At 48.3% G+C, this 23,980-nt stretch overlaps 1 protein-coding gene across 1 annotated transcript; it reads left to right on the top strand.

Moving 5' to 3' along the window:
• The first annotated feature begins 1,264 nt into the window (after window positions 1-1,264).
• On the top strand, window positions 1,265-23,980 carry GLRA4 (glycine receptor, alpha 4). Its single transcript, XM_011954441.1, has 9 exons — window positions 1,265-1,844; window positions 4,921-5,051; window positions 5,341-5,408; window positions 5,646-5,869; window positions 5,993-6,075; window positions 7,630-7,770; window positions 11,288-11,502; window positions 17,384-17,533; window positions 23,690-23,980. Exons 1-9 carry the CDS (start codon window positions 1,774-1,776, stop codon window positions 23,978-23,980), a joined length of 1,374 nt encoding a protein of 457 aa, XP_011809831.1. The 5' UTR covers window positions 1,265-1,773.

Genomic DNA, 23,980 nt, shown 5'->3' with positions numbered 1-23,980 from the left:
AGCTGCTTCACAGGTTCCACCCATGGCTGCCTCATTATTAATCCTTCCATATAGCCAATAGGCCATGTGGAGGAGCTTCCAATCCCCTCAAACCCTCTCTGGCAAGGTTGAGGAGGCCACAGTCAGCTGTGGGATTGACCCTCGGAAGGTGGCACAGACTCCTCCCCACAGTATGCAATCAGAACTCCCCAGAGCTGGTGGGAGAGTTTCCCCTGAGGGAGAAATGAAAACCCTTGGCTTCTCACTGTTGTTGTTTCGGGGGAGAGTGTGAGAGAGTGAAGATACAGGGGAGGTGGAAAGAGAAAACCGGGGATGGAGAGAAAGTGAGGAAGACAGAAGAAAGGGAGACAGATACAGAAAGTGAGACACAGAGAAGAAACAGCAACGAAGATTGGAGATGGAGATGGACAGAGGGTCCGTGAAGGAAAACTTCAGGGAGAGGGGGAGGAAGAGAGGAGTAGAGTGAAAAAAAGAAGATAGAGCAAGAGGAAATGGGGGAGGGGAGAAGTCTCAGAGGTGTTTAGATAACACACTGGAACTTTTGAGGAAGGATCAGGCAGGAGAAAATGGAGCTTCCAAAGCACCTGGTTGCTGTAAGCAAATGTGCAGGAGGCAAGGGAGGAGGCCAGCCCACCCCTCTGCCTCTGTCCTCCATCCAGGGCTGAGGGCCGCTAGGTCACTGCTCTTGACCCGCTGCGATTCCTCTGAAGCCTGCAAAGCCTAATGTGTCCCAGCCCTGCTCTGCATCTCTGTCCCTTCCCATAAGCCAGGCTGAGGAAGGAGAGTCTGGGAGGAGGAATTCTGAGAGCTATAGAGGACCCCGAGAGACGACCTCAGGGAGGAAAGCAGGCAGGGGAATGGCTGCACAAATGCAAGGGCGAAGTGGGAGGGGGGCAGGCAGATAGACGAACGGACAGACAGACTGTCAAGCAGGCAGACCGCACCTGAGGAGGGTTCCCAAGTTCCTCTGTATCATGCATCCTCTGTGCCTCTATCCAGAGAGTTGGGGGAAAGCTGTCCCTACCCTCGGCCTCTTCACTTTCTCTCTAACCTGAAGCTGTCAGCTTGAGAATACCTGGTGGCGCTGCCTAAACCCTCTCAGGTCTTTTTCCCCCTGGTAAAAATCATTAGGACTTTACTGTTGGGCTCCAGCTTGGCTCCAGAATGAAAGGAAAGCTGGTCGAGGGTGGGAGGTGGGGGGCGGGGGGAGCAGGGCGGCTTACATGCCCTCCTGCAGCTGGGGAGTTAGAGGTTGGACAGAACACCTCCGGCCCTCCCCAAGCAGCCACGGCAGCCCAAGCTCCTCCCCGGCACACAGGCAGGCTCTGAACCCCACTCCAGCTACTGCCGACTGTGCCTTTAAATTGCTGCTTTCGGAGGGTGCATCTAGGGGGAGGTGGGAGGCAGGAAAACATCTTCCTACCGGTCTCCCTCCTTCCTCTCCACCAAGAGTCTTCAGGGTTTAGAGAGTGATTGCTGCCCAGAGAGAGTCTTTTCCAGCTCCCGGCTGGCAGGCTAAGGCCCTCCGGAGCCCAAGGCAAGCCCAAGCAGAAGCCAGTAGGGTTATCTGTGTCAGGATCATTTCCAGGGGAATAGTTCTGGCCCCTGGCAGGTAAAGACGGGCCAGAGGAGAAGAGGCAGAAGAGGAGAGAGAGCAGGCTCTTTGCGAGCAGCCCAAGTTGGAGAAAGGCTCTGTACTTTTGGTGTTCCTGCAGGGATATCCCCTCTCACGTTGGCAGCCAGGCTGAGAAAGGGCTTCAAGATCCCCGCGGAATGACAACTCTTGTTCCTGCAACCCTCTCCTTCCTTCTCCTCTGGACCCTGCCAGGGCAGGTCCTCCTCAGGTGAGCTGAGTGGGGGTGAGAAGGAGGTGCATGCAAACACTAGCCAAGGGGAATGGGCAACCTGGGTATCTGGCACACTTTCCTCTAAGTTTGCACAAAGCCCACAGTCTGGAGGGCTTCAGGGGAGGACACGCCCTCCCCCAGTTAGGACCCCAAGAGCTTCGTATTAGAGATGTCAAGGCCCCGGTCATGCTGGGAATGTTTCTGCACAGGTGGAGGTTTCCTAGGCCTGGGTAGGGGTTAGGCAACTAAGCCCCAGAATGGAGGGTATCTGTCCATCCACCTAACCCTGTTTCCCTACCATCTGGGCCACACACTGCTGAGATCGCTAAAAATGACAGCAACATCTGTCAACTGCCAGCCCAAGAGGCTTCAAGTAGCAGAGGTTTGGCTCAAGACTACATCAGGATGGAGCTGGGCTAGACATTCTTTGGCCCTCTGCAGTCACCCTGCTTATGCTCACTTGGTTGCTCCCTATTCCTTGAGGGGGAAAAAGTAGCAGTCACTTCCTGGGCTTGCAGGAAAGACATCCTTTGGGCTCCCTGTAAATGTTCCCCCACCAATTGCCCCTTTCTCATGAGACCAGGAGCCAGCCTAGGTTGGCAGGGTGAGTTGAACAGGAAAGATGGCTGTAGCCTAGGCTGACCTGGTCATAAGAGGAGTGCCTCCAAAGGTGGAGGGGGTCAGTGCCACTACAGCATGCTCCTCCTCTTAATCCAAGAAACATCTCAGGGCTGCTTGCCTCTGCGAAGCCTACCACTCCACTGTTTGCAGACACGTTGGCTGGCAGGCAGGCAGGGATGCAGAGCAGGGCAATACACTTCTAAAGAGTGAAAAGCAGCTCAAAGTGGAATGGCAGCACAGCTGGAGTTGACAGGAGGATGCAGGCAGAAGGGGGCACCACACTGGGTCTTGCAGGCCCTCCAGGCGGGGAGGCTGCCTCAAAGCCCAAGCTCCAGTAACAGCATTCCCACTGGGACTTGGAAAGCAGAGGCAGTTAGAGCAAAACAGGCCCTTAGAGAGTCTGGAGTCCAAGTCCTTCATTGTACATATGGAAACTGAGGCCTAGAGATGGGGAGTGACCTGCCCAAGGTCACTCAGCTACCTAGCACCAGAGTTAGAGTTCTCTCCCTGTGCTGCCCCAGAGCATGAGAAAGATTGTCAGCTCTGGATCCTCCTAGGTCCTGCAGGTGTTTAGGACTTTCCAGGAATGAAAGACAGGAGGAAGTGGCTGCACACTGTGACTGCTCTCAGGTCCTCAGACAAGTTAGCTCCAGAAGAGGGAACTGCAACAGCGGCTGGGGCCCAAGACTGCTAAGCCCATAGCCTGTCCCAGGATACTAGGTCTAGGATTAGCAGGAGAGGTGACCTGAGAGTGGGGCTGAGGACAGTGGGGAGGGTCCAGTTTCTCCATGTGCAGGACCACGTGGCCTCCCAGCAGGCAGGTGGCAGGTGGCCAGCAGCAGCAGCACCTGGCTAGTGTGGACATCCTGTGGTGAAGTCACAGACTTCTGCTTGCTCCAGCACCACCACCAGCCTCCTTGGATTTTCAGAGCCTGCCTCTGTCCCCAGGGTAAGGGCTTCCTCTTGCTTAGAAGATTCAAGGAGGCAGGACTCTAGAAGGTCAGGGTGGGGCTGCCACTGACCTTCCCCTACTTTGGCTCCTTGGCAGCCCACCCTGGGCTGCCTGCACCATAGTAATTGTGATAGATAGAGCTAGTTTTGAAGTCAATAGCTCTGGATTTGAATCCTGGCTTTACCACTCACTAGCTGCATGAGCGTGAAGAATTCACCTCACCTTGCTGATCATCAGTCTTCTCATTTATATAATGGGGGTAATCATAATACTTAGTCGAGAGGACTAATGTGAGAACTAAACTAGATAGAGTGTGTAAAGCATTTAGCATGGTGCCTTAGCCATTTTTATTATTCTGTCGGTCACTGGATGGTACATGGATCTACTGGGAAAGAGGAGCCCACTGGCTCAAAAAAGACTAGTCCCCAGCAGGACAGCAGTTACCCCGCTGCTCAGTCCCACAGTGTGGCAGCAGCAGTGACAGTGGTGGAGTCGGCTATAGAGCAATGACAGCAGGCAGGAGAGAGCAGGAGGTGCCTGGCCCAGCCTGGAGTCCAGCTGAGCTCGGCCCTGAGCACTGCTCCTGTCCCCAAGGCTTTGCTGAGCTCCTAATCCCTAGTTTATCTGTTAGCTGGCAAGTTGGTAAGTAGGCATATGGAAGGGGCTTTGCTGCTGTTAGAGGGAAATCTGTTAGGGGAAAAGGGGACTGGCTTCTAAGCTATGCCAAAGCACACTGGCTCCTTCCTCAAAATCAAGCTGTTAGCAGGAAAATATGGGAGTTGACCTCAGCATGTCTACCCTACCGGGAGGCTTTTCCCCATCCCTAGAGTCCTGCTTCCCCACTATAGTTACCAAGACTAGTTCCCCTGCCTGCAGTGGCATGGCCCTTAACTAAAACGTAGCTCAAACATAGCTTCCTGCTGGAGCACCCGCCAGAAGCCAAAACTCCCTCTTCAGAAGCTGAATCCTACTTCCTGAGCAGCCCAGCATAAAGCCCAAGCAACTCTCAAAAATAAAAGTTATCCTTGAGCCCTTCCCATCCTTGACTAGGCTAGACGGGCAAAACTTTGTAGTAGCCATATCATTTTCCGCAAGACATCTCTCATTGAGTGTTTTCCAAGTACCTTCAGAAAGAGAACACTGGATGAGGCCTCAGCCTAGGGTATGAGTCCTGACCCTGTCACTAGCTCTGAGACTTTGAACAAGTCATTCCTCCTTTTGAAGCCTCAGTTTTCTCATCTGTAAAATGGGAATAACAGTCCTCACCCCCATCTCACTGAGAATTGGGAGGGTAAGAAGACCTACTGTTTGCGAAAACACTTTTCTAGTACTAACAGGTAGGCTGCCGTGTTGATTTACGGCTGTTTTTGTTCTCGTTTTGCAAATGGCACCCAGAGACCCATCATCTTCTGTCCTCCTGCCTGAGGGGTAAGGAAACTGAGAGCCTGTGATAAATGCAGCACACAACTGGCCTCAGACTTTTTTACCTCTCCTGTCCAGGGTGGCCTTGGCAAAAGAGGAAGTCAAATCTGGAACCAAGGGGTCCCAGTCCATGTCCCCCTCTGATTTCCTAGACAAGCTTATGGGGCGAACATCTGGGTATGATGCCAGGATTCGACCCAATTTTAAAGGTAAGAAATCTTCATCCTATAAAAACTCCTCCCTCCCCACCACCTTTGGCAGAACATTACCCAGCCAGCCCCTATTGCCTCCCCTAAGGAAAGGAGGCTGGAGGTCCAGGGCTAGGGCTAGTTCTAACAGCTCAGAAGGAGCCTCCCCACCCCATTGCCCATGGGCGTGTGTAGCTGGCACTGATTTCTCCCAGCAGTGCCCTGGCCTGAAGCTCAGGGAGGGAGTTCTGGAAGCTGCTCCCATTCTCCTGGAATGCCCTGCCAATGGCCTGTGCTTTGTTACCCTCAGGCCCACCCGTGAACGTGACCTGCAACATCTTCATCAACAGTTTCAGCTCCGTCACCGAGACCACCATGGTAAGGGATCTCCCCACTCCCCACTTCCAGCCTAGTGTGAGTGGGAGGAGCCCACCAGATAGCAAGCTAGCATCTTTTGCCATATCAGCCCAAGGAAGGCTCCTTCTCCAGTGAAAAATGCCTACTGCCCGAGATGTGCTCCCAACACTCCTCCTCATGGCCTTCCTGCCCATACAGGCTTGCTGGGCCCCTGGGAATGGCAATGTTTCTGATGGGCCCATATCTGCACCCTCCCAGGACTACCGGGTAAATGTGTTCTTGAGGCAACAGTGGAATGACCCACGCCTGTCCTACCGAGAATATCCTGACGACTCTCTGGACCTCGATCCCTCCATGCTGGACTCTATCTGGAAGCCAGACCTGTTCTTTGCCAATGAGAAAGGGGCCAACTTCCATGAGGTGACCACAGACAACAAGTTACTGCGCATCTTCAAGAATGGGAATGTACTCTACAGCATCAGGTGCACTGGGTGGATGGCCAGGAGAAGAATTTAGATGAAGACCGAGGAGTGGGAGGAGGGTTCCCTTGTGCTGTGATGGGCCCCAGTAAGCCGAAGTCATTTCTTTCTTACTGATCCCATTAGGTTGACCCTCATTTTGTCCTGCCCAATGGACCTCAAGAACTTCCCCATGGACATCCAGACCTGCACGATGCAGCTGGAGAGTTGTAAGTGTCTCTATAGAGTCACAGAGGAGCTGGAATAACAGTGAGTTAACCGGACCTCATGACATCACAGACGAAAAGGGCTACCCAGAGTTGGGAAGAACTTACTCAAGCACACCCAGCCAATTCTTGGCACAGATGAGACTAGAAACCAGGGCTCCCTAACCCCTAGAACAGTGTGTTTTTCATCCCCACACTATTTGCTGATCTGGCAGTTCCATGGGGCTGGGGAACAGGAAGGCATCAGCCTTACGCACAAATGCTTTTGTGCTGTTTTGGGGGGCGATTTGAATGGCATCTCCTCTGCCCAAAGGTGTGTCCCCTCTCACAGTGCCTGAAGTAGTTCCACCTTTACTTCCCTTGAGTTAAGGCATTGAAGATGCCTATAAAAATGCCAGAGTGGGCAGGGTGGGGGCAATCGTGGAGCCCTGGTTCCCCACAAACACAGATACCTTTGTAGAGAGGTAGGAGATGACGGTTTTAGGCAGAAGACAGTGCCTAGAATGAAGAGGTCAGCCAAGGGCTCCTCTGTGGCAGGGGTGCCAGCCTGGAGGGGCTGCCCAAAGTGCAGAGGAACCAAGGATGACAAGGCTGGGCCATCACTTATTTCCACTCCCTCCTCATCTCCTGGGTCGGGGGAGATGTTAGATCTGGAGCCATCCACTAGATGTTCCCAGAAGAAGTCTTATAAGGCTGTTTCCAGCATAAAATATCTGTAATGAGTAGAATGTGTCTTGTGTGGTCAGCTCTTTAGAGTTCTTAAACCACTTTCACACCCGGGCTCTCAATATCCCTTCACGGCAGCTCTGAAAAGTGGGTAGAGCAGCTACTATAATTCCCATTTTACAGAAGGGAAAGTGACTTATCCAAAGTCACAGAGCTACTCTGGGTCAAGGCCCAACACTGGATGTCTGTGAGCCTTGGTGTTTCTGCTCCCATCTCTACCTGACATGTGCAAATATGGTCATATACGTGGCATGAGCCCTCATGAACTGCTATGTATGTGTGAATAACTTGGCATGTTCAGATATTACCTTTAAATTTGTCCCAACTCAAGGCCCTGGCTAGGATCTACGGTATGCACATTGTCCCATGCATGACTGGCAGGATATAAATAGCTGTCTCCTCCCTGAGGTGATGTGGCAGAAGCTCTGGCTCTGAGGATAGCTCAGCTTAAGACGTGTGTTCGGTACACATGCTTACTCCCCTGGGCTTGAGATATGGCAGGAGGCTCCTAGCTGGGTTCCTTGACATCTTTCCAACCCTCTTGACCTGCTTTCTAGGTCTGCCAAAATGATTTCTCTTTGGGCTTTTCTCAAGCTTGAAAACAGGGTAGGAGTCTGTAGTCTTCCTGATTTACCTGCCCACTCAGGATGGGCCCGTGAGACAACTGACCAAGTGTCCTCTCCAGAAAAGTTTCCCTTTCCATGATAAGCATGAAGCTCCTAAACCCCAGTCCTTACTCCTCACCTGTTCTCTCCTGCCTGTTCTGATCCTACCCCTACCCCCACCCAACACCCACACTCTGCAGCCCTCTGCCATCTCTGTCACTTTCAGTTGGCTACACCATGAATGACCTCGTGTTTGAGTGGCTGGAAGATGCTCCTGCTGTCCAAGTGGCTGAGGGGCTGACTCTGCCCCAGTTTATCTTGCGGCATGAGAAGGATCTAGGCTATTGTACCAAGCACTACAACACAGGTAAAAACCAGGATCTTTATCAGCTGTGAGCCACAGGAGAACCTTCAGATGTGAGGCAAGGGGACAGGTCAGCTGGCCTCTATCAAAGGTTCAATTTATGTCAGATATGGGGCCAGGGGCTTCATATAACTTATCTATTTGTGATAGCAATTATAAATACCATCTTTCAGAAAGGGAAAACTGAGGTTCTAAGAAGTTAGTTAAATCAAGTGTCCAAGTCATATAGCTAGTAAATGGCAGATTTCGAATTTAAATCCAAGCCTTCTAACTCCAAAGTCCATGTTCTTGTTCCTGTCGCATGCTGCAGAGCAAACGACAGTGGGTGGCAAGTTTCCCACTTTTCCTGGGGTCAACTTTGTGTGGAAGCAGGGAATCCATATCTGGTAATAGGGAGTGACTATGCTGAACCCAGAGGGAATAGGCCTGAGGGCAGTGGCCAGCTTACAGTCCACACCTCCCACTGTGTCACCACTGCCAGCTCTCAGGAACTTCCCAGGTGTGAAATGTCAGCTAAGAAGTGGAGAAGGGCTGCTTTCCCAGCCTGAGCATCTGCCCTCCTGCAGCTTCTCTAAGAGTTGCTGGCTCCACATTTTCCCTGACAATTTGTCTGCACGGAGCTCTGACCCTGAAATAGAGGCAGCAGCCTGAAGAGGGGAGATCCCGGGTCCCTTCCATGGTGGGCTGATATGTTTTGGGTACTGCCCCATGAATATGGGTGTGCATGTATGTGGGGGTGTGGGGAGTGGGAAGAGGAAAAGGCCATTGAATTCAGAAAATACAAGGGGGAATGAAAATTGATACAAACTTTTTGGAGTAAAAAAGTTGGCAATCTGTATATAGATCAGTGGTTTTCAAACTTTGGTGTTCATTATATTCCCCTGGGGAGTCTATTAAAATGCTGGCTCCTGGGCTCTATCTCTCAGAGATTCTGATTACGGTTACCTATACTTGGAGTGATGCCCAGAAATCTGCATTTTAACAAGCATCCTGAGGATTCTGATGCAGGTGGTCCAGCGAACATGCTTTGAGAAACTTTAGAAACTAAAATTGTTTTTCTACTTATTTATCCAGGAATCCTACTCCTTGAAATGTATTATATGGAAATATTCCAAAATACTGCATTGGCCTTTGACCCCAAGGGGGCTCCTGGGTGGCTGTTTATATTAGCAAAAACTTGGAACTGTTTTAAATATCCACCAATAGGGCAGAGGTTAAGTAAATTACATAGTGTGTCTGCTTAGTGGATTAGTATGCAGACATTAAAAGGGATGGTTACAAGGTGTTATATCAATGTGTGAAAGTACAAGTGAGAAAAGGTAAGATTCAGAGGTATAAATACAGAATGATTATGGCCGGGCGCGGTGGCTCAAGCCTGTAATCCCAGCACTTTGGGAGGCCGAGACGGGCGGATCACGAGGTCAGGAGATCGAGACCATCCTGGCGAACACGGTGAAACCCCGTCTCTACTAAAAAAATACAAAAAAACTAGCTGGGCGAGGTGGCGGGCGCCTGTAGTCCCAGCTACTCGGGAGGCTGAGGCAGGAGAATGGCGTAAACCCCGGAGGCGGAGCTTGCAGTGAGCTGAGATCCGGCCATTGCAGTCCAGCCTGGGCGACAGAGCAAGACTCCGTCTCAAAAAAAAAAAAAAAAAAAAAAAAAACAGAATGATTATATTATGGTAAAAGAAATAAACCAAAAGCATGCATTTAAAAACTTTGGGTGGAAATAGCACTAAATGTCTCTAAAGTAATGTGATACAACAGATAAAAGCAAGAAGTTTGGAGGCAGATAGAGCTGAGTTTGGATTCTGGCTCCATCATTTACTAGTTGAGTGCCTTTGAGAAACATAACTTAGTCTCTTCATGCCTCCGTATTCCTATCTGTAATATGAAAGATAATAATTTTACTTGCCGCAAAGAATTGCTATAGGATTAAATGAGATAAAGTATATGAAGTCAGGTCCCTTAGTAGGGGTTTGATAAATAATAAGCTTATGAATATTATTATCCCTTCTCTACTTCTCATTTTTTTTTTTTTTTTTTTTTTTTGAGACGGAGTCTCGCTCTGTCGCCCAGGCTGGAGTGCAGTGGCCGGATCTCAGCTCACTGCAAGCTCCGCCCCCTGGGTTTAGGCCGTTCTCCGGCCTCAGCCTCCGGAGTAGCTGGGACTACAGGCGCCCGCCACCTCGCCCGGCTAGTTTTTTGTATTTTTTAGTAGAGACGGGGTTTCACCGTGTTCGCCAGGATGGTCTCGATCTCCTGACCTCGTGATCCGCCCGTCTCGGCCTCCCAAAGTGCTGGGATTACAGGCTTGAGCCACCACGCCCGGCCATTACTTCTCATTTTTTCTATACTAAACAAGTTTTAATTTTGGAATTAAAAACAAAACTGCTATTGCAAAAAAAAAAAAAAAAAGAAGAAGAAGGAAAGAAGGAAAGAAGGGAAAGAAAATATGGGTACCTAATAAAGGCATGTCATGACAAGAATCCCGGGGTGGGATGAAGTGAGGTGGATTCAGGGAACAGTAAGAGATCACAGCATCATACAATGTGTCAAAACCATAATCAGTCATTGACGAAATCACTGGCTTTGAAGAATCAAGTAGGCCTGATAAGACTAGACCTAGGCCAGAATAAAATAACAATATATGCATCTTCTCCTTTTTGCTTAGATTATCCTGAGCCTCTGCTTCCAAGAGAAGCTCTGAGCTAGTATTTTCTCAGCCCTAGGGCCCTGGAAAGCAGAGTAAAGTGAAGGTTGGCAAAGGAGGTGGAGCATTGGTTGGTGTGCCTGGGCCAATGCACTTTTTGCTGGTGGAATAGAATGCTGCAGCCTGATGCTCTACGGGAACTCGCTCCCCGCAGTCTGGAGCTGGTCTCTGTTGGGCGGTTTTCAGATGTTTGCTATCCAGCTCTTCTCACTTGCTTAAGACACAAGCAGTGTTTATCCTAGTGAATTGTTGTTGCTAGAGAGCTTCTGGGGCACTAGCAAGCACAAGCTTGGCTGCTGAGATCTAAGTGGAGTCTAAGCCAATTGCTTTGTTAATAATGATAATAGTAACAGCTACCTATGTGTCAAACACCTCAAATACATTATCTTGTTTAATTTTTCTAATAGCCCAGTGATGGAGTCGGTATCACTACTCTGTTTTACAATCAAGGAAACTGAAGCTCAAAGCACAAAGTCACACAGTGGAAGGTTCAGGATTCAAACCCAGGCAGTCTGACTCTGGAGCCCTCCTGCTCCTTATCCTCTTGCCTCGCCGACATGTGAAAGGCCTTCTGCTGGAAATGAAAGTGCTGGGAGCAAAAGGCCAAGTCTTTGATGGTCGTTCTGAGAGCTTCCTTAGTATATACATCTGGCACTGCCTGGGGCCATTATGAAAGGCTCATTCATTGGCCCAGCTGAGGTGCCCAGAGGCTGGTCAGCAGAGGGCTGCCCTCCTCCTGTCCTAATCCCCTTAGGCTCAGCTACAGACTGGGGACCTGGGGCCTGACTCCTCACCTCTCTCCTTGCAGGGAAATTCACCTGCATCGAGGTAAAGTTTCACCTGGAGCGGCAGATGGGCTACTATCTGATTCAGATGTACATCCCCAGCCTACTCATCGTCATCCTGTCCTGGGTCTCCTTCTGGATCAACATGGATGCTGCCCCTGCCCGTGTGGGCCTGGGCATCACCACCGTGCTCACCATGACCACCCAGAGCTCTGGCTCCCGGGCCTCTTTGCCTAAGGTGAAGAGACATGCAAGGGAACTTGCTTGCCATAGAGCACCCTATTTCCCATTCATCCCAATGTGCCCTCCTGCTCACCATTTACCTTGGATTTAAGGTTGAGAAGTGCCACCGGGCAAGAGCTGGTGTCCTGCATTCTCTCTCTCCCTGTAATATACTGCTAATAACATTGTTGACAATGTGGAGGCTGGGGTTGGGGATGCTATCTGGCTAGGGAATGAGGAGAGACAGTGCCTTACTTTGACTCTCTTCAGGAAATATTAGCGTGTCCAAGGTCAAAAGATCCTCAGCAAGTAGGAAGTCCTACTCCCTCATGATACAGATGAGGAGAATACAGTCCAGAGTGGTAAAACAATCTTCTTAAGATCATGCCTTGTAAGAAATAACCAAAAGAATATCAGAGTTTTGAACCAATTTCTGTCATCTTACTGTATCAGAAATTAGAAACTATCACAAAGCACTCTAGAGACAGTATCCATTCTTTTGGGATGAGAAAATTGAGGTAGAAAATAGCAATTAAAGTCAGTGGACTCCAGTTGTCTGGGCCCGGTGATGTTTTGATTACGCAGGAAGATTTGTGCTGATGGGACTGGGCACAGATTCTCCCTGTCTCATGTCTTCATGTAGGGAATTTAGAGGTCACCTCAAAGTCCTTACAGTCAGCAAAGCTCTGAACAAATCAGGGAGCAACGCCATTTATTCATTCAATAAATATTTATTGAGCATGTGCTATGTACCAGCCACTGAACTTTGTCATGTAGAAATAACAGGAAGCAAAAGCAACACAGTTCCTTGTGGATCTTACAATGAACATATTCCCTCTTGCACTGATTTGTTGGGAACCAGGCCCTATGATCTCCCATCTCTCAGTGCTTGTTCCTAAGAAGACTTTTTACTGGGGGCTTACACAGCAGGTAATTTCACACATCCATGGTGAATTTATGAATATGCTACATGGCTGGGAGTAGGGTAGTGATTAGGAGTAGGAGATTGGGGTCAGCAGATTTAGGTTTGTCTCCCAAGCTCATCATCTACTAATAATTTACCTTGGGTAAATTCCTTAACCTCTCAATCATCTTGCCTGTAACATGGGAATGAGAATATTACCAGTTCCGGCTGGGCGCAGTGGCTCACGCCTGTGATCCCAGCACTTTGGGAGGCCGAGGCAGGCGGATCACGTGGACAAGAGTGCGAGACCAGCCTGGCCAACATGGTGAAACCCCATCTCTACTAAGAATACAAAAAAAATTTAGCTGGGTGTGGTGGCGTGTGCTTCTAATCCCAGCTACTTGTGAGGCTGAGGCAGAAAAATCGCTTGAACCTGGGAGGTGGAGGTTGCACTGAGCCGATGCACCACTACACTCCAGCCTGGGCAACAGAGCAAGACTCTGTCTCGAGAGAGAAAGAGAGAGAGAGAAAAAAAAAGAATATTACCAGTTCCATAGGGTTATTGCAAAATATAATATATTAACACAGAGGACAGTGTTTGGCACATAATAACTGCTCAATAAATGTTTTTTTTTTTTTTTGAGGCGGAGTCTCGCTCTGTCGCCCGGACTGGAGTGCAGTGGCCGGATCTCAACTCACTGCAAGCTCCGTCTCCCGGGTTTACGCCATTCTCCTGCCTCAGCCTCCGGAGTAGCTGGGACTACAGGCGCCCGCCACCTCGCCCGGCTAGTTTTTTATATTTTTTTTAGTAGAGACGGGGTTTCACCGTGTTAGCCAGGATGTCAATAAATGTTAACTATTGTTATAATTATCAGGTGTCAGGGTTGAAAAAACTGAGTGATGAATCTGGGGCTAAAGCAGCTGGTGTCGTCCCTAATTATTTTTGAGTTGTCAGAAACCTTTGAGGTGGTCCAAAGCCCTATAGGGATAAGTGGTGAGAAAACTCAGATCAGAATCACATGTCCCAGGAAACGTTGTTAGAGATCATTTTCTGTAAATGTGTTTCCTAGATGGACAGGGATATTGACAAGGCTCTGACAGGCAGGCTGGAGTTAGGCAAGGGCTACACGGCCAGACCAGGCTGTGATGGTCGTGTTTTGATAGTGGTCTTGTAAGGAGACCAGAAGCAGAAAAGTAGTTCAGACCTAAGAACTCTGCCCTAGTTTGTTACCTCTGCCACACAAGGTGATTCATCTCTAAAGCAGAGAGGTACTGAAATTTATGCCTTATTCTTGCCAAGAGAACTTCCTTTTCTGGTTCCCTCCTGTGAGTGAACATAATCCATCTGCTCCCAGGAATCACTTAGTTTCTTTATTTGGAAAAAACAGTCTTTGTTGGAGGGTTGTTTGCAGCATTTGGTACCTTCTTGTCAAATTTTAATGACTTCTTCATGGCCTCATTGGCCAGTAAGCAAACTATCCAAGCCTGCACCCTGAACTAAATAGCCTCATTAGCCAGCCCCTCAGAGCAAGGGACTCAGTAAGCCAGGGACTGTTTGCTCACTCTTGAGTTTGTGTAACATTAAGTTTGGTGGGGGCCGCATGAGGTCAGGCTAGGGGCTTCCAAAAACCACACCAATCTCACACCCCTAATACAACTCTAGTGTCCAGAATGAGAGTGGCAGAGGCTTACTTTGCAAGGGAACTCAGTTGGAGTGACCATTCCTCATGTTCCCAGGAAACAACTGTTACTTTGCCTTTATGGTGCCACCAAAGGCACTGATTAGCAAATCTTTGCTGGGCCTTTGATCCCCTCAACTGCAGGGAGCTCAAAGCAGGATGGAAGGACTAAATGGAAGTTTCTTCCAGAGGCTAGGAGATTAGACCTAAAGTTGCAGCAGGGAAGGAGCCACTTCTGTCTAGATCCTATCATCTAAATGGCCTACAGCTATTGGGGCAGGTAGTGGTAAAGAGGGTAGACAGCAAGCAGAAACCAGCAGATATGCACATCACATGTTGCTAAACCGTCTATCTGTTCATTCATTCAAAAAAATATTTACTATAGGCCAGAAACTCAGCTAGGCATTGGAAGCAGAACAGTGATTGAGATAGAAACAGTCCGTGCCATCGAAGAGCTCACAGTCTAGTTGAGGGAATAGCCAGGTATGTGATGGATGCTAAGAAGTTGTAGGTAACCTGAGCACATATAGCAGGACAACCAACACAGACTGGGATGATTAGGGAAGGCTTCCCAGGGGATGTGGTATCTAAAGTGAAAGCTGAAGGATAAGTAAAAGTTATCCAGGTAAATGAGAGAAAGGATAGAGGAGATTGGCTCTTTGGGAAACTACAGAAATAGTTTACCACAGCAGATTACAAGGGGTGTGATGAAATGAACAGGTAGGCAAAGGCTAGATATCATGATAAGGGGAGCATAGACTGTATTATAAGGGTAATGGAGAACCACTGAAGGATCGTGAAGGGGAGTGATATAATCAGATTTATATTTTGAAAACAACTCTGGCTGCTGTTTGGAGAACAGATTGGAGGTGGCAAGAGTAAATGCAAGGAGACCATTCAGAAAACTTGCAACCCTTCAGATGTGCCAGGATAGTCAGTGGACAGATTCCTGAGTTTTTGTTTGTTTTTGTTTTTGTTTTTTTTGAGACGGAGTCTTGCTTTGTCGCCCAGGCTGGAGTGCAGTGGCCGGATCTCAGCTCACTGCAAGCTCCGCCTCCCGGGTTCACGCCATTCTCCTGCCTCAGCCTCCCGAGTAGCTGGGACTACAGGCGCCTGCCACCTTGCCCGGCTAGTTTTTTTTGTATTTTTTAGTAGAGACGGGGTTTCACCGTGTTAGCCAGGATGGTCTCAATCTCCTGACCTCGTGATCCACCCGTCTCGGCCTCCCAAAGTGCTGGGATTACAGGCTTGAGCCACCGCGCCCGGCCGTTTGTTTTTGTTTTTTAGACAGAGTCTCACTCTGTCGCCCAGGCTGGAGTGCAGTGGCACTATCTCAGCTCATTGCAACCTCTGCCTCCCGGGTTCAAGCAATTCTCCCACCTCAGCCTCCCTAGCAGCTGGGATTACAGGCATGCACCACCACACCCAGCTAATTTTTTGTGTTTTTAGTAGAGACGGGTTTTGGCTGTGTTGGCCAGGCTGGTCTCAAACCCCTGGGCTCAAGTGATCTGCCTCTTGGACTCCCAAAGTGCTGGGATTACAGGCATAAGCCACCATGCCCAGCCAAGATTTTTGAGATGTATTATTGACACACTTATCATCAACAGGACTTTCTTCCTAGTGCTTAAAGTGTCTTTTCCTTTGATGGTCCAAGGACCTTCATTGCCATCCTTTTATAATGATGAGTAATTACCTCATTATTGATCTTGATAGCAGGTATTTGATATCCTTGGGGGCACTGTCGGACTGAGGGATGGTGAATGAAATAGGATGCCCTCTTAGTAAGTGGCAAAGTGGCAAAGTGGAGACACCAAGGGATGCTTCATCAGGGGTGCCTAGTAACCCACTGCCACCATCTCAGTGACATTGCCCTAAAAGAGTTAGAGCAGGGTTTTTCACCCTTAGCACTCTTGCCATTCGGGGCCAGATAATTCTTTGTTGTGTGCGTGCATGTGTGTGTGTCTGTCTGTATGTGCCTGTATGTGTGTCTCTGTGTGTGCATGTCTGTGTGTTGAAGGCCAGGCAGGGAGCTGTGTACTGTAGAATGTTTAGCAGCATCCCTGGCCTGTACCCATTAGATGCCAGTAGCCACCACCTCTTGCAAAATTGTGCCACCAAAAATGTCTCCAAATATTACCAGATGTCCCTGGTGGGGGGCAGAGTTGTCCCCAGTTAAGAATCACTGAGGTAGAGGATTTATTTACCCAGTGAAACTTGCTCCTTACCTGGGATCTGCAGCACCCTCACTTCCCATCATAGCAGCAGCTGATGAAAGAAGTGGCCTGTCCGAAATTCTGTTCTTGCTGGGATGCCTTATGTGGTGAGCTCAGCAGCTGAAAACTATGTAGCAGGCAATTTTGTTGAGGAGATGAAAAGATCTAAACCTGAGTTCTGTCCCCCACTCCTGGCCCCACGCAGCTGCAATGCCTGGAAGAGGCCAGAAAGTGGGAGACAAAAGTATTTGGAGGCTGCCAAGGAAAGTAGTGAGAGGAGAGTACAAGGGACTGGATAGGTGGATGCCAACCACATCTTGCAACTACCAAAGCATCCTTAAAGGGGTGGGTGATGTTCCCTCAGTATCCCTGCCCTGTTCTCTCCAGGGTGAGAGATGAGGCCCCAGCTCACTACTGAGCTAAATTCATCAGCAAAGCCTTTCCAAAAGAGCAACAAGGAAAACCACAAGACCAGGGGAAGAACAGGAGTGGAGGAAGGAACTCCCAGTCTGTCAGTGAGACCACAGCCTAAGTAAATGACAATGCCACTGAATTGAAAGCCCAGAACACCCAGGTCCTAGTGCCACCTTTTCACTGGGTAATCTTGGCTAAGACCCATCTGCTCTGGGCCTTAAGTGTCCTCATGTGTCTCACATCGGTATTGTGAACCCTGCCTGACCAATTACCACTGAGGCTGTGAGGACCCTAGGAGATAACAGAGGGAAGACAAATGCAGTGTTCATGCTCATTACTGTTTATTGAAAGAAAAGAATCAAAAGAAGCTCAGAATGAAGACAATAATAAAAAGCAGAAGCAAAAGTTCAAGAAGAATAAAGAAAGAAAGGGGAGGAATTGTAGGAAGGAAAAAGTTGCAGAAGTAGAGTATGGAGAGTGCAAAGAGGTGGAGTATGATGGGCAGTCCTATCTTTTCCATCTGGGCTTTCAGACGATGGGATATGTCGTGGAAAGCTTCTTTAAACACCAGAAAAAATTCAGGATAAAGCTCAAAAAGAGCAGGCAATCGATAAGGGTTGGAAATCGACTCAGTAGGCCACGGAAGGACTTCAAGAAGGTTGATAGTTCTGTTGTTGGATGTTGCAGGTGTCCTACGTGAAGGCAATCGACATCTGGATGGCTGTGTGTCTGCTCTTTGTGTTCGCTGCCTTGCTGGAGTATGCTGCTGTCAATTTTGTTTCTCGTCAGCATAAAGAATTCATACGACTTCGAAGAAGGCAGAGACGCCAACGCATGGTGAGTACAACTAGGGAGGGGCCCACTGCCTTTCTCCTTTGGACTCCTTTCTCCCTACTCCTCCTCCCCACAAACCAAGACCCACCCCAGAGCTGCAAGGACTAGACAGGCAATCAGAAACTCTGGGTGCAGTGGCTCGTGCCTGTAATCCCAGCACTTTGGGAGGCCAAGGCGGGTGGATCACGAGGTTAGGAGTTCAAGACCAGTCTGACCAACATGGTGAAACTCCGTCTCTACTAAAAATACAAAAATTAGCTGGGTATGGTGGCGGGCACCTGTAATCCCAGCTACTCAGAAGCCTGAGGCAGGAGAATCGCTTGAACCTGGGAGGTGGAGGTTGCAGTGAGCTGCAATCACCACTGCAATCCAGCCTGGGCAACAGAGTGAGACTCTGTCTCAAAAAATAAATAAATAAATAAATACATAAAAAGAGATTGCTTTGAGAAGTAGTAATTGCTCCCCCCACAACCTGGAGGAAGGTAGCCCAGGTTGTCACACACTAATTGGTGGTTAAGAATTCAACAGTCAGGCCGGGCACGGTGGCTCAAGCCTGTAATCCCAGCACTTTGGGAGGCTGAGACGGGCGGATCACGAGGTCAGGAGATCGAGACCATCCTGGCTAACACGGTGAAACCCCGTCTCTACTAAAAATACAAAAACTAGCCGGGCGAGGTGGCGGGCGCCTGTAGTCCCAGCTACTCCGGAGGCTGAGGCAGGAGAATGGCGTAAACCCGGGAGGTGGAGCTTGCAGTGAGCTGAGATCCGGCCACTGCACTCCAGTCCGGGCGACAGAGCGAGAAAAAAAAAAAAAAAAAAAAAGAATTCAACAGTCAGGCATTGGTGCCTTTCTAGGGGAGCATTATAAGAGGGCCCCCATAACTAAGTTGGAATTGAGAAACCACCACTTGCCTGTTCTGACTGTTGGATTTCTTCTTCTTGATCTTCATTGGGTGCATTAGAGTTGTTGGGCTTGGGTTGTTGTTCTTCCTCAGTCTTTTCTGTTAACCTCATTTCTTCTACAGTAAAGTGATCACCTGGGGAAATATAAAATAAATCTTGTCGTCATGACAACAGAGGTAGTTTACCCCCAATTGCCCAGACAATAGGTGCTAGGTAAGTTGTCATGACAACAGAGGTGCCTGGGCCAGCCTCACAGAAGCAAATGTCCAATTATGAGCAAAGCTGAAAGGCTTGCTGAGCTACATACTGGTTGCTTAATCATTAGAGACACAGAGTTCTGGTCTGTCTTCAGCTCTGACTCCATGTTTTCTGTCTAATCTGGAGGCTCTAAAGCCAGAGAGGCAAGAGCATAATGACCTCTGGGGAATGGGAAACAATGCTCTGAACCCACTGTTAAAATCCTGACTCTAGCTTGTCTGGGCCACACTAGCACAAGGACTGTTCTCTCCTCCTAACACACCACCTCCCACCTCAGCTGCTCCAGGGGCACCCCTACCATATGTCCGCACTAAAAATATCTCACAAACTACCGCCTTGGTTTCATGTCCCTTGCTAAGGTCCCTTTCTGCTGAGGGCAGGGCTCCTGTCTCATCTAGTGGTTTAAATTTATCGGTCCCTGCCCTTTAGTCCTTTAGTTGGTCCCTGGGCAGTACGCCCTCTAGTGGACTAATCCGCAACTACATGTCCTCGAGTAGGACTCATTCTTCAAGAAACCTGAAAGCATTTCCTAACCCATACCAAGGGTTAGGAGGGAAGAAAAAAAAAAAAAAAAATATATATATATATATATATACACACACACACACACACACACACCTAGCAGAAGGGCAAGAAAAAAGGACACTCCATTTTCTAAGCTAACTGTCCCCACCCCCTCTTTAGCTGTGTCGAACAAATCTGCCTGCAGGTACCAAAATCTTATCTTTATAGGAGTTTTGATCTTGGTGCCTTCTCAATGCCTACCTTGGGAAAAAAAAAAAGCAGACTGCCAACCAATCCAGAGTCCTTTCACCAGCTAAGTTGCCTGTATGGATGTCCCAGGAACAAAAAGGCTGCCATTGTTACTGTAGAGCTACTCCAGGTTGACACTAGTCCCACCTCCTTTCCTGAACTCCTGCAACCTGCAACTGACTACAGCCTGTCCCCTCCTGCTCATATATATAGGCTGATCCTGAGCTCATAATGGAGTCTGTCATGACCAGTGCTCAATTATTACAAAGTTACAACAGCAGCCTGGGCCTTGCTTAGGACTCTGGGGCCTGTCTGAAAGTGGGCTGAGGTTTATTATTAATGTGAACAAAACTGAAAATCAAACCCGTGCCATTCATCATGTCCTTTTTTGAGTCTTCTAAAGTCACTGTTATCCCAGGACCTGTAGCAGGAATTTTGGAGGCACCAAGCAGGCTGAAAAAATTGATGGAGAGTTCATCCATTTGTAGAACCTCTGTCTGGGTCCTACTGTTCCAGCTAGAGAAAAATAATTATTCAGTCTGAGAGGGCAGGGAGAAAATCCATGTGATCTCCAGGGAACCCTTAGCCAAGAGTCAGTTAGGAGTGTTCCAGGAGCCAGCCAGCCATTCACGTCTTTTCCTCTCAACTCTCTCCTCAACCAACAACTCCATAGTATGGTGGCCCCCTTTCATGTCACTGCCTAAAGTGGTTTACTTTTTACCCATGCAATCCTGCACTGTCTTCCTGGCTAGTCCACAAGCTTCCCCAGGAAAGGGAAGCCCTTTTTAATTTCCTCAGCAGGTCTTAGCACCAGGCTCTGGCCACAGCAGTCTCGTAACCCAGCTCACCAGCTTTCACAGGCTGATTGGAGAGGACTGTCTCTCAAACTGGACAGAGCAAAAGCTTTGTCATAATCAATGGAATAACTTGATAACTGGAAGAAATTTCAAAATACTGCCCAGTCCTCTCAAGGGCTTGGTCCCAGAACCCTGCCCACCTCTCTTCATCCTCCAGCACCCTCTTCATTCCCCATTCTGTAATCTCTTTTTTTCTAGCTCCTCTCGCTTCAATACATATCACTCTTTCCCATCTCCACACTTTACCTCCTACACTGTGCATTCCCTCCTTAGCATGGTTATGAGATATCTTCCCTCTCTAGCTTCTCAGTCCTTCTCCCCTATAGATAGCCAGGAAAAAAAAAAAAAAGTTCTATTTTAATAGGTATGTAAGCCACAAAGTGGTATTTAAGGCTCCAATGTCCCTTTCCAGCACACACACACCACACACAAACACCCCTCAGAATTTGGCCTAAATAGAGAATACCCAAATGCAGGACGCCCCACCCCTGGATTTCAAGACACTCATCTTTGCTCCCCCAGCTACAACAGGTACAATATGTTAAAGTCACAAAAAGCCAAGAGCGGCTTACTCTATTGGCCGTATTTTCTCTCCCGTGTGAAATGGTTTTTTCCAGCCTGGGAAATGTGTCCAAATAACTCCCTTTAGACTTACTATGATTGGAGAAAAGGGAAAATAGTTGGATCTATAGAAATGGAAATAGCAGTTGGATCCAACTTTCCCCCTCAGAGCTTTTTTGCCAACATCTTTTGCTTACATCCTCTAGCCGGGGTGGGGCTCAGGGAATCAGGTTGAGTACTGAGGAACAGGGTTATCTGAAGGACCCTGAACTGGAAATCAAGGGAGAAAACCATTTTACTTACTCCCTTCATTTTAAAACAATTGCAAAATATTTTGTTTGCCTCTGGTTCTTCACCTCGAAAATGGGTCCAGCACAACCTCCCCTGTCAGAATAGTGTAAAAATGAATTACAGAATACATATGAGGTGAACCAAGGCCTGTCTTTATGATGACAGGTCAGCTTCTAGTCATATCATCATCAAGGGTTACTAGGACCTGCAACACCAACATCTCATACACAAAGCCACTTTTCTTTTTTTTTTTGAAACGGAGTCTGGCTCTGTCACCCAGGCTAGAGTGCAATGGCGCGATCTCCACTCACTGCAACCTCCGCCTCCCAGGTTCCAGTGATTCCTCAGCCTACTGAGTAGCTGGGATTACAGATGCCTGCCACCATGCCCGGCTAAATTTTTGTATTTTTAGTAGAGAAGGGGTTTCACCATATTGGTCAGGCTGGTCCTGAACTCCTGACCTTGTGATCTGCCCGCTTCGGCCTCTGAAAGTGTTGGGATTACAGGTGTGAGCCACCGTGCCTGGCAAAGCCATTTTTCAATGTGTTGCCATAGCTGCAGAGGGCCCATGATAAAGACCCTGTGGTGTCCCTCTAACTGAGAGGGACAGAGTGTTTAAAATCTACTTTATCCACATTTTGCATATATCTATGTCATATCTATACAATATACACATATCTTTTTCTTATAATTTATAATAAATACCTCAGGTAGCCACAGGATGACTAACTCTTCCTGATTTGCCTTGCACTTCCCCAGTTTCAGCCCTGAAAGACCCAAGTCTCAGGAACACTTTCTGTCCTGGACAAACCGAAATGACAGTTTGCATCGTCCTCTAAGGGGCCATTGCACTTCAGGTGATTTCTTTTTTTTTTTTTTTTTTTGAGACAGAGTCTGGCTCTGTCGCCCAGGCTGGAGTGCAGTGGCTGGATCTCAGCTCACTGCAAGCTCCGCCTCCTGGGCTTACGCCATTCTCCTGCCTCAGCCTCCCAAGTAGCTGGGACTACAGGCGCCCGCCACCTCACCCAGCTAGTTTTTTGTATTTTTTAGTACAGACGGGGTTTCACTGTGTTAGCCAGGATGGTCTCGATCTCCTGACCTCGTGATCTGCCCGTCTCGGCCTCCCAAAGTGCTGGGATTACAGGCTTGAGCCACCGCGCCCGGCCCAGGTGATTTCTTAGATACCTGAAATTTTGACTCTAAAACCATGAATACTTTAAGAAATTACCACCATCTTTGAAGGAAGGATTTCTTAACTCTGTCCTTTAGAAGTAAATAAAATTAGGTTTGTTAGGGTTGCATATAAAATAAGACTAAATAGGCTGTGAATGGGGGCCTGAGGGCCTCATATAAGTAAAGCTCCCTCTATTGACACTCAGAGGTTTTGATTCTCTCTCTCTCTCTTTCTCTCTCAACTTTATCTTTCTGTCCCTACTTCCTGGCTCCCAGCTGCGTTTAGCTACTAAAGGTTGTCAGCTAACTATTGGAAAATGGACTTTCGGCAGTCTGCCGCATTACTTAGTGCTTATATAAAATTTACCCCTCACTGGGCATGTGTTTATCATAATGCATGCATTATATATGAATGGAATGTGCCTTGGGTAATAAAAATTACCCTGGATGTACTGACCCCTGTGTCAAATCTGCTGATTTGCAGAGTAGCACACATATCTGCAATAGAGTGATCAGCTTTATCCTAATTTGGATAACTCATTGGATTATTTAAAACTTTTGGCCGGGCGCGGTGGCTCAGGCCTGTAATCCCAGCACTTTGGGAGGCCGAGACGGGCGGATCACAAGGTCGGGAGATCGAGACCATCCTGGCTAACACAGTGAAACCCCGTCTCTACTAAAAAATACGAAAAACTAGCCGGGCGTGGTGGCGGGTGCCTGTAGTCCCAGCTACTCGGGAGGCTGAGGCAGAAGAATGGCGTAAACCTGGGAGGCGGAGCTTGCAGTGAGCTGAGATCCGGCCACTGCACTCCAGCCTGGGTGACAGAGCGAGACTCTGTCTCAAAAAAAAAAAAAAAAAAAAAAAACTTTTGGAATTTTCAGTTTTAAGTTGAGATAAATTTTCAAAGATACGATACAAAAGGGAAATGAATTCTGAAGCTTTTGAAAGTCATTAAAGTCGAGTTTACTAAGACTGAATAGCTCAGCTTCACTATCTAATAGTTTTGTTGTTTTGTTTATTACCAGTCAGAGATAACTTGACATTGAGATGTCCTCTCACAGTGGCTGGCACTTCGCTGGAATTTAGATGGCTCTAAATGATGTTTTGCATTTTACATGGATGGCTTGGAGCCTATCTGCAATGGAATCATAACATACACCATATGTAGCACGTATAGCTGCTTAGCATACATCTATCTCATGAGTAGTGTTGTGACCATAAAAAGCATGCAGTGGGCCTGTGTACCCTAGGCACCTTGTCTGCATAACATCCCCTATGAGATATTGATGTGTGGTCTGTTCTCTATCCCTCTGCCTTTGAGCTTTGACCTCAAATTCTGCCTTTTCTTCCTTGTAATTCCAGGAGGAAGATATCATCCAAGAAAGTCGTTTCTATTTCCGTGGCTATGGCTTGGGCCACTGCCTGCAGGCAAGAGATGGAGGTCCAATGGAAGGTTCTGGCATTTATAGTCCCCAGCCTCCAGCCCCTCTTCCAAGGGAAGGAGAAACCATGCAGAAACTCTACGTGGACCGAGCCAAGAGAATTGACACCATCTCCCGGGCTGTCTTCCCTTTCACTTTCCTCATCTTCAATATCTTCTACTGGGTTGTCTATAAAGTGCTACAGTCAGAAGATATCCACCAGGCTCTGTGA

The sequence above is a fragment of the Colobus angolensis genome, unplaced genomic scaffold (genome assembly GCF_000951035.1).
Source record: "Colobus angolensis palliatus isolate OR3802 unplaced genomic scaffold, Cang.pa_1.0 Scaffold382, whole genome shotgun sequence".
NCBI lineage: Eukaryota > Metazoa > Chordata > Mammalia > Primates > Cercopithecidae > Colobus > Colobus angolensis.
This window is presented reverse-complemented; position numbering and strand designations above follow the sequence as displayed.